Source organism: Danio rerio, chromosome 23, assembly GCF_049306965.1.
Source record: "Danio rerio strain Tuebingen ecotype United States chromosome 23, GRCz12tu, whole genome shotgun sequence".
Classification (NCBI taxonomy): Eukaryota; Metazoa; Chordata; class Actinopteri; order Cypriniformes; family Danionidae; genus Danio; species Danio rerio.
The window spans coordinates 11,124,852-11,140,618 of NC_133198.1; the positions used below are offsets into that span (position 1 = coordinate 11,124,852).

The 15,767-nt window shown below is 34.7% G+C and overlaps 1 protein-coding gene across 3 annotated transcripts in view; it reads right to left on the reverse strand.

The window, feature by feature from the left end:
• Positions 1–1,772: 1,772 nt before the first annotated feature.
• cntn3a.2 (contactin 3a, tandem duplicate 2) overlaps positions 1,773–15,767 on the reverse strand; it is a 212,462-nt gene continuing 198,467 nt past the window's right edge. For 2 of the 3 annotated variants that reach the window (XM_001340803.10, XM_073939892.1), the window contains exons 21-23: positions 11,799–11,911; positions 11,260–11,425; positions 1,773–3,170 (exon numbers count right to left, since the gene is read on the reverse strand). In XM_001340803.10, the coding sequence (XP_001340839.6) occupies positions 3,070–3,170; positions 11,260–11,425; positions 11,799–11,911 (380 nt within the window). In that variant the 3' untranslated portion in view covers positions 1,773–3,069. The remainder of the gene's footprint in view (positions 3,171–11,259; positions 11,426–11,798; positions 11,912–15,767) is intronic. The other variant, XR_012399022.1, reaches the window with a different exon arrangement.

Sequence of the window (15,767 nt, forward strand, 5' to 3'; positions counted from 1 at the left end):
ATTAAGTTTTCCTCCAAAACTCAAGAATTGTGTTGATTCAGCTCATTTTACATATAGTTTAAACTAAGAACTAGGAGCTAAGAACTGTTACTAGTAATAGTTATGAAAGATAATAGAGTCTAATAAATAAGTGCTAACATTTAATGAATAAATGCTAGTACACTTCAAAACCGATATCTCAGACTGTTTGAGCAAACCAATTGCGTTTTACGCCATTTACCAAACCATTTACGTTTTTACCATTTAAAGTGGTACGAGTACTGTAAACATAATATTATTTATGTACATATAATAATAATAATAATAATAATAATGTAATAATAATAATTATATATATATATATATATATATATATATATATATATATATATATATATATATATATATATATATATATATATATATATATATATATATAAATTAGCAAAAAATGCTTTGCGTTTGCGCCCTGCGTTTTGCGCTCTGCGACCGTCAAAATAGAGCCCTTAGAGTATTGGTAACTTGAAAATTTTAAGCTCACTATGAGTTCAGTTAGTTAGTTAGTTAAGTTTAAACAATTATATCTACTTAAATGGATTGGTATTGCTTCATGCATTAAGCCTCATTTACACCACGAGCAACTTGCAGTGGCAAAGTGACAATGGACCATCATCTACGCGAGCGGCAACAACCGTTAGCGACCAGGTGGGCATGTCAAGCGACACGACAAAGTTGAGAATCCTTCTACCTTATGCAAATCAAGAGCGACTTTCTTGAGCCACAGCCAATAGGAGCACCAGTAGAGCTCACGTAATCCTCTCTCAGCTCGCTCAGAGGCTGGTTGTATTTGTGCTGTATAGACCTACACAGACCTACTTTAGCAGCAGGTTGCCACCCAGAGAGACAGGCAGCTACAAAGTTGCTGCTAGTGTGAATGAGGCATTATAGCTGCGTTTTAAAAATATAAATAATTCATTCATAACTCATTCAGTTTGAGGTCTGCCTCTGCCTCTGATAACCCTTTATCATTTAGTCATAGTAACTTTTTAAAAACTACTAACTTATTTTATTTAGCGATTTTCAATGTTAGATTTTACAGTGTATCTATTAAATAGGTACTAGTATCTCATTGACCAGAATCAAATGAGCAGTTAATGAATAACAATAGTAGTGTAAAAAGTAGTAGCGGGTGCCGAAAAGTAAATACTGAAAATGGTATTTTTGGTTGAAACAGCAGAAAATATGACCCCAAAAGGTATTATTCCGGACGCGGAAAGTGACACGATATTCATTTAAAATAATTTAAGTTGTTGATTCATATTGAGTTGTTATATGTTGAGTCATATTTTAAAAGTCTTAAAAAATTATTTTATGATATTTACTAAAATATTCAAAAATATATATTGCAACACATTTTTGGATTCGGTTTTCAGGCCATGTACATCTAGAACACAGGTGTCAAACTCTTCAAAAGTTTCTGGAGGGCCGCAGCTCTGCACAGTTTAGTTACAAGCTCAATTAGACACATCTGATCAAACTAACTGAATGCTTTAAGCTCGTTTGATACCTAATGAGAGGTGTGTTGAAGCAGGGCTGGAATTAAACTCTCCAGGAACTGAGTTTGACACCCTTGATCTAAAATTTCCATTTTAGTGTTAAATGTTAAAGAGGCTTGTCACACAACTGATGTTGATGACATAAAAATGGAAGCGAATGAAGTAAAGTTCACAATATGCCACTTTTAAACCAAGTGGCATTCCGTTGGTTAATGTGCCAAATGGCCAACTTTTTTTCTATCCCTCAAATGAAACTTCAAGTTGCTCCAATTTCAATTGGAGTGAGTGAATTTCACCCAACAATTTTTTTTCAGACATGACTGCCCTTATACGCCCAAGTCCACATTTAAATCAAAGAAAAAACTATGCTTTTTTAAACAGTTTGTTATTCATTGTTATTTTGAAATAAGGTTTCTGGAAACACTAATGTTAAATTTTAAATCATTGTCATGATCACTAACAATGTTTTCAGAACATGAATGGTTTGTTTACAAATCTGACACTGTTCTAGACTGAAATCAGTCGTGAAGGTTACAGCTTAAAGGGATAGTTATCATCATTTATTCCCCCTTCTCTTGTTCAAAACCTATTGTAATTTGTTTCTTGTGTTAAACACAAAAGAATATATTTTGAAAAATTCTGGTTGCTGGGACCCATTGACTTCCATAGTCCATAGTTCCATAGTCCACTTTGTCATTTTTTTTATGAAAGTCAATGGGTCCCAGCAACCAGCATTGTTCAAAATAACTTCTTTTCTGTTTAACACAAGAAAGAAACTCCTAAAGGAATAAAGAGAAAATAAATGATGGGGTAAATTTAAAATTTGGTTTATCTGTCCCTTTAAATATCATCATTCTTCTCAAAAAAAATATGCATATATCTTCGAATGAACTGACATGGCATACTTTTTACAATTTTTATGGTGCTTCTATGGCCTCTATGAAGCTTTGGAAACCTCTGTTTGTTGTATTTTCATGCTTTAAATCTCTCCTTTTGTGTCCAACAGAAAAGCAAACATCAATGGCAACAACATGAGAGTGAGTAAGTGATTTCCGGGTGAACTAATCCTACAATTAATGAACAAAACCAAACAAAACAATCACAAGATTAAAAGAACAGAAGCTCAGTAGCAAGGATGTTAACTACTTTGGCATGTACATGGAAGTAAGGCATTTGTTTCTGAGAGATCGATGAGAAGATGAAATCTTAGTGCAGTAATATGACTCATCCCTCCTCATTCACCGGCGTGCTTGAAGAACCTTCGGCTGAAACCTTGTTAGGGTCTCGGATCACTTGTAAGGAGAGAATGATACACAGTACATAACATGCACATGAAATCCCACCACCGTGACGCTGACGTTTTTCCCGTTACGCTCTCCGAACAGATCGGCAGGCTTTGCCTCAGATAACTACGGAGAGATGGATTGATAATCTCATCTCAAAAGTGTGTTTTGGTGCTCCTCTCCAAGGATTCAAGAATGGGGTAGAGAGCAGACAATCAAACTAACCAGAAGACGGTCGATCTTTCAGAGCGTTAACACAAAACTGGTCGCAGTGTTGATAATGCGATGGCAGAAAGCAAGGAGATGGGGATAGTGTTGGGCCGCCAGGCTCTGGAGCCTCGTACACTCATACCTGGAACAAAGAAAACAAATTTTAGAGAAGTTAAATCCTTTGACTTACTTCACACCTGTCAACCCTCCCTTATCATCCCGTAAAGGTACAGTTAGTATTTCTCTCGTATTTTTAATCTTTCTGTGAAGGGTAGCAATAAACATTAAAAAGCCAAACCTCCCTATATGCAACCTATACCGCATAACCACCAGGGGCGCCTCTGCGGGCACTCTGGGTTTTGGGAGCGTGTTTGAACAGACATGATAATAATAATAATAACAATAATAATAATAATAATAATGATAATAATAATAATAATAATAATAACAACATATAAGCACGTCGATCTTGGTGGCTTGTCTTTTTAGTTTAAGTTCATTTTATTTATATAGCACATTTCCAACCACCACAAGACTGCACAAAGTGCTTTACAGAGAAAAACAAAAACAAATGGTATGGGCATAATAAACAATAACAGCAATAGGCACATAATATAAGACAGCACAAAAGGTGTAACATAAAGAAAAACTGCAACATTTTGCCTAATTAAAAGATACTACAACAGTTAAAAAGACATTTTTTTAAACATTTTTTTCATTGGTTTTCTTTTAAGCACAACAAATTTTGTCATTCATAAGCATAAACAGTTAGGAAAGCAATCGGATGCTTTCATTATGGATCTGTGCATTTTTAAAGCGACACCCTCTGTTACTTAATGTAATTAAACAATCTAAAAAAAATCTAAATGAAAGATTCATTCGCTGCTCTTTGTTCAGAAGGTTTAATTTATACAGTGACGAAAAGGTTAATGAGATTTGTTAACTTGATTCAATGTCTTTATAATAGCTATTAATTTTAATAGGCTGAACAGTTTGCTAATTTATTTGCAGCCTCTTCTAATGTATACTATTTATTCTATCCTTTGTAAATAAATATAATAATAATAATAATAATAATAATAATAATAATAATAATAATGTTTATTATTACAATGAAAACATATTTTAGGTGTGTGTATGGGGGGGGTAACTAATATATCTTACTTTTTGTAATGCCACCTCATACGATATTAAAAGAAAAAAAAAACGTATAAAAGTTATGTAATAAAATTAGTAGCCCCTTCACACTACATAAATACAGTTGAAACCAGAATGGCATCATGAAGAAAGACCAATGTGTAGAAATACTGAAGCAACCTCTCAAGACATCAGCTAGGAAATTAAAACTTGGCCACAAATGGGTCTTCCAAACAGACCATGACCCTAAGCATACTGCCAAATTTGTAAAAATGTGCTTTAAAGACAACAGAGTAAATGTTTTGGAGAGGCCATCACAAAGCCCTGTTCTCAATCCTATAGAAAATTTGTGGGCAGAGTTGAAAAAGCTTGTGCGAGCAAGACAGCCTACAAATCTGACTCAGTTACACCAATTCTGTCAGGAGGAATGGGCCAAAGTTTCTTTAAATTATTGTGAGATACTTGTGGAAGGATACCCAAAACATTTGACTAAAGTTATACAGTTTAAAAGCAAAGCTAAAAAATACCAAGGAAATGAATGTAAACTTTTGACTGTCTAGAAATTAATAAAAAATTCTGTCATTATTTTGGCATTTAGTAAATGTAAATCATTTAGGTAATCCTAACGGACCTAAAATAGTAAATGTTTAGTATAATTTACCATCAAACATTTAAAAAAAATGATTATAATCCTTTTTTTAGAGTGTATGTAAACCTCTGGTTTCAACTGTATAATTAATTTTTCCCTATAAACATTTGTGTTTTAGAAAAAAAGTATTTTTAATATCTATTTGTCAACTACCCATATACAGTATGTTCAGGAGGTCTTAAAAGGGACCCGCTCTGTCCCATTTTGCAAGATGTAAAATAAGTCTTTGATGTTCTTTGAGTTTGTGTGTGAAGTTTCAGCTCAATATACTCCACAAATAATTTTCTATAACTCTTTGAAACCCCATTTAGGCTTTGATCCAAATTGTGCCGTTTTGGTGACTTTTGCTTTATGCTCCTAGCCCTCTTATCAAAAGAAGGTGGAGCTACAAACCTCTATCTGTCACCGTAGCAGCAGATTCAAAACAGGACTACAGGACACATTATCTGTGTGAAAAACTGTAAATGTCAAAAGAAGTGGCTCAGAAGACATTTATAACTCTCCACATTTATAATGCATCTTAGCCACAGACAATATCTTTAGCAGGTATTGTGAAAACTTTAATGGCAGACAGCTGCTTCACAATCAGGGCTGTTTATGCTAATGAGGGGGAGATTGTAACTAATGGGTGGAACTTTCCACTCTAATGACACATACAAAGGGAGAATGTCAATCAAAGTGTTTCTGCAGACTTTTTAAAAAAAAATTTTTAATAAATTTTTTTTAATAGTCAGAGCTAAATATTAATTCTAGTGCACTTTTTGCAATATATCTGTCTGTATTTTAGGGGTGGGAAAAAAATGGATATTGCTATGTATTGTTGTGCTTTCTGTCGCAATAAATAATCATTACACTAACGACCAATGTCAATATTTTATTACACAAAGTTATTAATTTACTCGTTGTTAGTGTCTGTCACTACCCAATATCTACCATTCTGTTTGCGGGGGGCGCTGTTCAAATAAATAGGGGTAAAGTGGTGGAAGCTGCGGCCAGTAAAGAACACAAGTTAACTAACAACAACAGAGAAGAACACTGAAAAAAATTATTCAGAGATGACTCCTTGGATTTACTAAATTTTTTTACGTAAGGTGGTTGTAAACAATTTATCTGTGTTGAATTTAAACAAACAAATTAAGTTAAACATTAATAAACTTAATTTGTTTGTTTAAATTCAACACAAATAAATTGTTTGCAACAGTTCTGCATGCAACACTTTTTTCAGTGAAGCGTGGAAAAAAGGAATAGCGAGAAGGATGGCGGAAAATAATGAAAAACAAATCTAAGACCCACCTTCTAGTTTTCACTCTAAAGTGTAGAGACACTTCGGGTTTTAAGAGACAGCCGACAGAAAGGCACTAGATAAAAACAATGCAGTCTGCAAGAACTGCTTTGCAAAGATAAAATATAACAGCAACACGACGAATCTGCAAATGCACCTCGTTCGCTATCATGGTGAACTACTCTCAGGAAATAATGAGGGCAATCCAAGTCAGCCGACAATCACTACTGCATTCAAAGCAAAGAGTATCACTGAGTATCACTAAGTCCATTGCCGAATTTATTTGCAAGGACCTTCGCTCTTACAGCGTGGTCAGGTATGAAGGATTTTGCAGAATGTTGGCAACACTGGAGGTAAGAGATACGGAGTCGACACCACTTTACTGACAAAGTCATCCCTGCATTGTATGCAGATATCAGGGGCAAAGTGAAGGGTGCGTTCCAGGCTGCTAAACGGGTTGCACTAACCTGTGATGGTTGGACGTCAAGGGCCACTGAGTTATTCGTAACTATTTTTACATTCTAGCTGTATAGTGTTTACATTAAAGACCAGCGGGGAGTAAGTTATTATGCTAATGCATTTTTCTTTGCACAATGTTGGAAATGTTGGCATTAATAAATGCATAAGATTTCCTTATTTTGGGTATTTTTTCTTTTTGAGTTACAGATATTGTGATGTCATTGATGCAATTTCTTCCAATATATTGAATATCGTAGATATTGCAAATCGTGATATTATCATTATCGTGGGCCTCATATCGCCACAGAATTGAATCGTGAGTTACCTGTATCATAACACCCCTGCTGTTTTTACTTTCAGAATCTGCAATATGATTAAAAAAAACACATAGGCAAGTTTTTTTCAGAAAAATACTGTTATTCTGTTCACAAAATAATCTGAACTTTAATTTAAAGTAAACTCTCGTTGGAATGAAAAACTAAGAACACTATTAATGGCTCAATAATTATGAATAATCATGAAATATACACTACATACAGTTGAGGGCAAAATAATAAGCCCTCGTGGGCAATATTTATTCTTTTTCAAGTAGTTCTCAAGTGATATTTAACAAGTTCTGACCGTTTTTTCTATGATATTTTTCTCTTCTGGAGAAAGTCTAATTTGTTTTATTTCAACTAGAATAAAAGCAGTTTCAATTTATTAAAAACAAATTTAAGATCGAAATTAATAGCCCCTTAAACTGTGTGTTTTTTTTATTGGCTACAAAACAAGCTACTGTGTATAGAAAATTGTTAAAAGTTCTCTCCAATAAACAGAAATTGGATGATGACGCAGTGGCGCAGTAGGTAGTGCTGCCGCCTCACAGCAAGAAGGTCGCTGGGTTACTGGTTCGAACCTCGGCTCGGCTCAGTTGGCGTTTCTGTGTGGAGTTTGCATGTTCTCCCTGCCTTTGCGTGGGTTTCCTCCGGGTGCTCCGGTTTCCCCCACAGTCCAAAGACATGTGGTACAGGTGAATTGGGTAGGCTAAATTGTCCGTAGTGTATGAGTGTATGTGTAAATGAGTGTGTGGAAGTTTAAAAAAAAAGAGAAGAAAAAAGAAAAAAAAGAGTTTAAATTTAACAGGAGAGCTAATAGTTCCGACTTCAAATGTATATATGTACACTTTATTAGGTACACCTGTCCAACTACTCGTTGATGCAAATTTCTAATCAGCCAATCACATGGCAGCAATGCATTTAGACATGGTCAAGACAATCTGCTGCAGTTCAAATTGACCATCAGAATGGAGAAGAAAGGAGATTTAAGTGACTTTGAATCTGGCATAGTTGTCGGTGCCAGAGAGGCTGGTCTGAGTATTTCAGAAACTGCTGATCTACTAGGATTTTCACGCACAACCATCTCTAGGGTTTACAGAGAATGGTCTAAAAAAGAGAAAAAATCAAGTAAGGGCATATCATGTAAAATATAAAAGCATATAAGATATATCACAAAATATCTTTTGGACTCTAAAAATGTTCACAATTGTCAGCTTCTCTTTATAAATGAAAAGCACATAATCAAATCAGTTTTCCTGTGCACCTCACGATTTTTTCAAAATCCTTCAAAATTTCAATTTAGGAGCAAATGTGTTCCTGAGAGAATAAAATAAACACCAAGGCCTGATCGTTGTGAATTGAAGGATGAAATTACATCTTTATCAGTGTTTAGCTCTACATACGGCAGCGGGCAGTCTTGTGCTCTGAGCGGATTTACATCGACTTCCAGTAGACGCTCGCCGAGCACTTTTCCCCCCGCAGTTTAAACGACTACCTAATTAATGCTATACGAGGTTGGAAAGCCTTGGCTATTGGCAACAGCTAATAATTTCCAACATTAACAACCGAAAAAGCCATGGCTTCTCAGTGAAAACGAGACATTGCCGGGCCATTAAATGAAAAATGCGAACAATAAGACACAGAGAGCAGTTGCATCAGCCTGTGACGCTGTTTCCATGGGGGAGCAGAGAGAAAGAGAGACCAGCGGGCAGAGATAGATGGAGAAAGCTTGGGCTAGTTAATAAAGATGAGACTGCTTAGCCCAGTGGAGAATAAAAGGTGTACGAGGAGGACACATCAAATCAGTGAGAACTCATTTAGAGAGGCGCATCGAACTCTGTGGGCCGCGGTAACAGAGAGTCTACTCGGCAATCTGCACCTGCGCCGTTCACTCGAGGGAACAGGAGAAGAACATTATGAGGTCAACTGTGCATTGTTTATTTTATAGGGGCCTGGGTGTTTTAATATCCCTTTGGCATTGAATATTTATCTTTTACATCATAGGCCTTGAAAGAAGAGGGCTTTGCACACGCCTGCAGGTTGAACCCATGTACGGAAATGTAATATTGCGTTAGACGTGGAATAAATGAGGCGAAATATGAACAACCGATACTATCAAATTCATAAATCACTCTTTTTTTTTAAGTAGCACCATTCAACTGGGACTCCAAGAGGGCAGAGGTTTTTTCATGCCTTTCTATAGCTTGTTGTGTTTTATTTAAGTCCTAAAGCATTATGATGTTCATAACAACTAAATAAGAAAAAAAAAAAAAGATGGGAAAAGCATTGATTAAATGCTTTAGACGCTTCAGCATCAGCACTTTTGGTCATGTCTGATTCAGAAATATTCTATTTTGTAGTTTAGTTGAATTATAAAGTGAAACTGGATGGTAAACTATTAAAAAATGTATCAATCTGATAAATCCGGAATATATTGGATAGTGAAAAAATGTGCATACCAGATATTTTGACTTTGTTTCACACTATTCAATATTCTGAGTTATGTCAGTGAAAAAGATAAGTTTTTTTTTTCAGACATGGCACACATACGTGTTTTCCCTATTGTTATTGTTACAACCCGATGGTTGTCATGGTTCATCTGTTTCTCTGCTCTGCCTAGAAAACATCTGATTGGCCACTTCTGACTAATTGCTTGCTCTTGATTAGCCTACAGTATATCACACTTGGTTTAAATGCCTGGACCGTACCCGAGTTCGATTGTCTCCCTTGCCACCTTCCTGGTTGGGTTGTGTTCACATTTTTTCTCTTCTGAACCCCGGTACGCTTGCATCATCGAGCATTGTTTTGTTTACTGCAGTTGATAGGTGACGGTCGTAAGCATTATATTTCCATACAATTAATATTTTACCGAATTTGGTATGCTAAAGTTGTCCGTATTGAATAAGTGTGTGTGTGTGTGAGTGTGTGACAGTAAAGACCTGGTGAACAGTAAAGACCTGGTGAAAAAAAAACAGTAAAGACCTGGTGAAATGACTGACAAATCAGCTCTGGACATTTGAGTGTTTACATGCTGATATAAGACAAATAAGTTTCACACGTTTAGGTAGGTGTGCAGTAAACAAAACTGCATCAGTTGTTCAAACAGACATTCAGAACGATTAGATTCATATTACAGTTTAATATTCACAAACACTAGACCAACAAAATATCTTTAGTCGCATAATGCTACTTTTGAATAATTCATCCTAGATGACCAAATTCGGTGTTGTTTTCCATTATGAAGCTAATTTTGTGACTCATTTGCAGTAGTGTAAAGTAACAAATTATAAATACTCCAACTACTGCAATCAAGTAGTTTTCTTGGTAATTGTAACTTACAATTTAGTTTTAAAAATGTCTACTTTATTTTTTCTTGTCTATGGTGATTGCCTAAAGTAGAAAAGCAGTCCTGTGATTCCTGTCCAATCAAATCGTAAAATCAAACCGAAGTAAATACCAAACAACCTCAAGCCATGAGCGCTTTTTAAATGCAGCAAACCTTTTTTAAGCATTAAAAGTGTCCTAAAAGATGTCCAAAATCTTTACACGCGTGCCTGTATGACAAGGGTGCCCAAACTTGGTCCTGGGGGGCCAGTATTTCGATGGGGACTCTATACTGCTGAGTGAGCGACATCTTTCTGGCCTTCTAACCATCCCCATGTCATAATTCGCTTCATCACTTTGTCTCTTCTTAACCATCAGCTGATGTGTGGTCTGCAGGTGGATGCTGCATAATAGTGGTGGATGGGGAGATTCACCCCAAAAATGTGTAAAGCGATTAGAGTGTCCAGAAAAGTGCTATGTAAATGTAATGCAATATTAATATTATTATTATTATTATTATTATTATTATTATTAGTAGTATAACTGAAATCGCTAAACGGCCTTAAACAATAACAAAATGGAACAAATGAAGAATGGAAGGAAAGGCCGAATGAATAATAGAAGGACCGAACTAATGAAGGAAGGAAGAGCTGAACAAACAAAAGAATAAAAGGAACGAAGGAACAAACAAATGAAAAACAAATGAGCAAACAAACAAACAAACAAACAAACTAATGAATGAAAGGACAGAATGAACAAACTATGGAAAAAGGAATGAACGAAAACAGGAAGATCACTAAATGCACTACAGAATGTTACGTTTACACATCCCTACACAAATTGCATCTAAATGCATCATTTTTTTACATTGTAATACTCACTACTCTTGGGTACTTTTACTTTACTTGTACTACATTTTTTGGGCAAGTAAAGGTACTTTTACTTGAGTATGATTTTACAGTACTCTTTTCACCACTGCTCATTTGTTACCACACTGCAGAAATCATACAGACAGGTAATCATCAAGACAGATGCAACTGATGTAAAAATGTTATATTCTTACTAAGTTTGTGTATGTTGATGGGCTCGGTTGGCATGCCTTCTCCTCCGTCGCTCAGTGCTCGTATCTGTATGACGTAATCGTCATCTGCAGGTAGAGTGAGCTCCACCGAGGTCAGATTTGTTGTTATTGTGTTAATTTCTTTATGGCGGTTCCTTCTGTAAGACACCTGGAGAGAACAAATGAGAGAGAGGTGCTAACAACCACTCAGATTTATTCCGCACAAGCTATTTTAGTCGATAAAGCAAAGCAGAATCAAATTAGCATACACCGTAGGGGAACGGCGGTGTTTATTAGCACACCTGCTGTTTTCGCTATACTGTGCACCATATACATTCTGCAGATCTGCGGTAGAGATTTGTTTTATTTTTAATTTCCGTTACCACCAAAGTGTACAATCGACCAACAACAGGAATAATATAAGGACTTTAATGTAGTTGTTTCCTAAATGCTCGCAGGAATAGAAGGCGCTAATAGGATTATGTGAAAGTGAAGCCCTATGGTTGAGCTCTGAGGTTTTACACTGCTGGGAAAACACTTACCTGATAGCCAGTAACATCAGACTCCATCTCCAGGGAAATGACGGGCTCCCAGTGAACCGTGAGCTTGGAGCCAATCAGGTTCCACTCCACATTTAAAGGTGGCTGGCCGGGTGCTGAGAGGAGACACGGACAGCGGTTACTGGATGAGTGACGACAGAGACAGAAGAGGTGCCTGACTGTCTGTTTACTCTTAATCTGCTAGACTGAAACTGATAGTTGAGTTAAAATGATGGTTATGTCATTGCGAATACAATCCTAAAATGACTTTTGTTGCTTGTATAAAATACAAACAACTCATTTTTAAGTTTTGTTTTGGGACATCTAAATCTTTTTATGTTCAATCAACTTAAATTTGTAGAAATTATTAACTTAACAATTAATTTGTGTCGGGACAACATGAAGAAATTGTGCAGAAAATTTTTAACACTGCACATGCAGTTGGAAGTCAGAATTATTAGCCCCCTGAAATATTAGTCCCCCTGTTTATTTTTCCCCCATTTTCTGTTTAACGGAGAGAATTTTTTTTAAACCCATTTCTAATCATAATAGTTTTAATAAATCATCTCTAATAACTTATTTATTTATTTTTTTCATAATGACAGTAAATACAAATTACTAGATATTTTTCAAGACACTTCTTAACAGACTAAAGTGACATTTAAAGGCTTAACTAGGTTAATTAGGTTAACTAGGTTAGGGTGACTGGGTAATTTATTGCATAACAAGGGTTTGTTCTGTGGACAAAGTGGGGGTCAGGACCCCCCGAGGGGTGTATGCCTGGTGATTTCCAAATTTCCATAAGAAATTACCATATTTTATCCATAACCAACTGAAAAGAAAAAATAGTCATTTTACTACATACTACTCTATATAGTTACTAGAAGCTTAGTTACTAGTTCTATTGGATTGCAATCCCTAGGATAATTACATTTTATTAAAGACACAGCAATAGCGTCAGATGCAGCAGATTGATTTTATAACACCAGGTTAAACTTTCTGGCACATTTACAGCACTGACATACATTTAAAAAAATCAACAAAGAATAGACTTGGGTCTATTGGTGTGTGTCCGCCATTGCATGCAAGGTTTCTGTTTTATAACCACCTCAGAGGATTTTGGGGGTCGTGAGTCACTGGTATTGTTATTTTGGGCATCGCCGGCTGAAGAGTTTGGGAACCCCTGCGCTAGACTATCGAAAATATATACAGCCTAAAGGGGCTAATAATTTTGACCTTAAAATGTCTTTTTTAATAAGAAATTGCTTTTATTTTAGCCAAAATAAAACAAATCAGAATTTCTCAAGAAGAAAAAATATTATCAGACATACTGTGAAAATTTCCTTGCTCTGTTAAACATCATTTGGGAAATAAAAAAAAATAAAAAAAAATCAAAGGGTGTTGTAATAATTCTGACTTTAACTGTACACTCAAAAAATAGTAATTAAATACTCCAGCTGACCCTCCTCGTGAGTTTTTTCTGACCGTTACTTGTAATCTATTGTGTTTCCCATGGTGACACGTCAAGTTTTTCAAGTGACCAACCAGCACCAATGATATATATATATATATATATATATATATATATATATATATATATATATATATATATATATATATATATATATATATCTCATTTTGTTTCTTTTTGGTCTTTACTGTAAATATCGACAAATGTTCTCATTATATTGTAAAATTTATGATACTCTGAATCCAGATACATGATATAACATATATTTTTTTGGCAATGATGGTATTATTTGCTGCATGACAGTTAATGGGCGCCGCTGTAGTTTCAGGAAAGAATACAGCTGCGATTGAAAGTTAACAAGAAGTATTTCTATTATTTATTAAATTATACATTAATTGTATTTTATTAGCTAGATGGAATACAGCTCATGTAGATATTGACCTTATTCTTCAACGCGGAAGTGCACCCATTTTCATTATTGTTTTAGTTGCCCATAGGAGAAATGACTACGAATAATAATAATTGCCAGAAAACGGTCAAACTACTTGCTTTACAAACAAGTGTTTGCATGACTATACAGACAAAGTAGAATAATGTGCCCATACGTGAAGAATAAGGTGAATAGCATAATTTAATAAATTGTATTTTATTAGATTTATGATATATTGACGTGAAAATCCTCAGCTATATATCATTTAGATTAAGGCATATAGATTAAGGCTACTAATGTCAATATACCATATTTTTGTGACACTGTACAACAAATTTTGTACAACAAAACTGGTCACACTTCAATATAGACAAAAAAAGCTATTTTTTGAGTTTATGTAAATATATAGCACACAACTTTCTTATTATTAGGTCCTTTTGAATAGGGTTGTCAAAAAAACTTTGATATTAAAAAAAAATCAGTTTTCCTCTATTGTTTGAGCGCTGTTGAGCATGTTGTTAAACACTGCTAATTGGCTATTGAACACATGAACATTATGGCCAATCAGTGGTGTTTAAAGGGATAGGTCACCATGACATTTAAATTTACTTGCCTTAAATGGTTTTTATCCCTTTAGTGAGTTTCCTTTTTCTGTTGAAAACAAAATAAGCTATTCTGAAAAATGCAAGAAACCTGTAACCACTGACATGTACAGTAGAACAAATTAATACTATTGAAGTTGATGATTACAGGTTTACAACATTTTTCTAAAACTTATTTTGTGGTTAAGAATCTGAAACAGGTTTGTGAGAAGTGAAGGGTGAGTAAATGATTGCGTTTTTTGGGGTGAATTATCCCTTTAAGAATGTTATCAATGTTAGTGGAAAGGACATTAACATAAATTTTTGTGTCAGTTGGTACCAAAGTTGAACATTTTGATGACCCTACTTTTCAGCTTTATTCTTACAATGTGTGAGAAAAAGAGCAGAATGAAAAATCTTTGAAACTTGCACATCCTTTTGGATGTTTTTACATTTTAATTAATTTATTCCTTTATTAATAATGTTGGCTTTGTTAAAGGTCAAATGATGTTTTTACAGTTTAAAATAAAAATTCTATGTATTTGGTGTAATTGCAAGGCATTTATGTGATTAAAATGCTTTCAGAAAGCTCGTGGTTCAGAAAAGCACTGTTTGCTCTGATTGGTGTTGTGATTGGCTGAGTACTTTAAGATTGTGCCAGATATGTTATGCCTCTCATTATAATTTCAAAGCAGAATATGATCCAGAAAATGCAGATGATCTATTTTAAACAAATCTACCATGACTACCATCTCTAACAGATTAGTAAGGTTTTATTTTACAAAAATAGCAGTTTTTTTCTTGACCAACAAAACAGAAAGAGTCTCCACAACGTTGGGGGTTCGGTTAGAAAGAATATATCTTTGGGTTTGAGACTTTATGGATTCTTTCTATGCAGGAACAACTGCAACACTTCAAAGACCCAAAGATCATATGACCCTTTTCAATCAATCAATCAATCAATCAATCAATCAATCAATCAATCAATCAATCAATCAATCAATCAATCAACCAATCAATCAATCAATCAATCAATCAATCAATCAATCAATCAATCAATCAATCAACCAATCAATCAATCAATCAATCAATCAATCAATCAATCAATCAATCAAAAGTGTCAATAAACTATTTTATATTACGCACATTAAAGTCACATGCAGCACCCTAAGGACAAGAATTCTACTACTGAAAACCAATTAAAAACCCAATAAAACAAACAAAAACAAACAAAAGCAGCATTTATTCTTGGTTCATATGTTTTCATGTCGATAGTATTACTTCAATTTTTTAAGCATTTAAAAAAAATAGATAAATAAATAAATAAACGTATAAATAAGTTATTATTTTGACACCATTTTCTCAGGTTTGACCTATGGAGCAAATGCTTTTCTTGCTTTCTGCTTTTGAGCACTGCAGGCTAAATGAATAAAATGATGCAATTATAGTTATGTGGGTGTATTGGAATGGATAAATATTGTTAGTTTTGT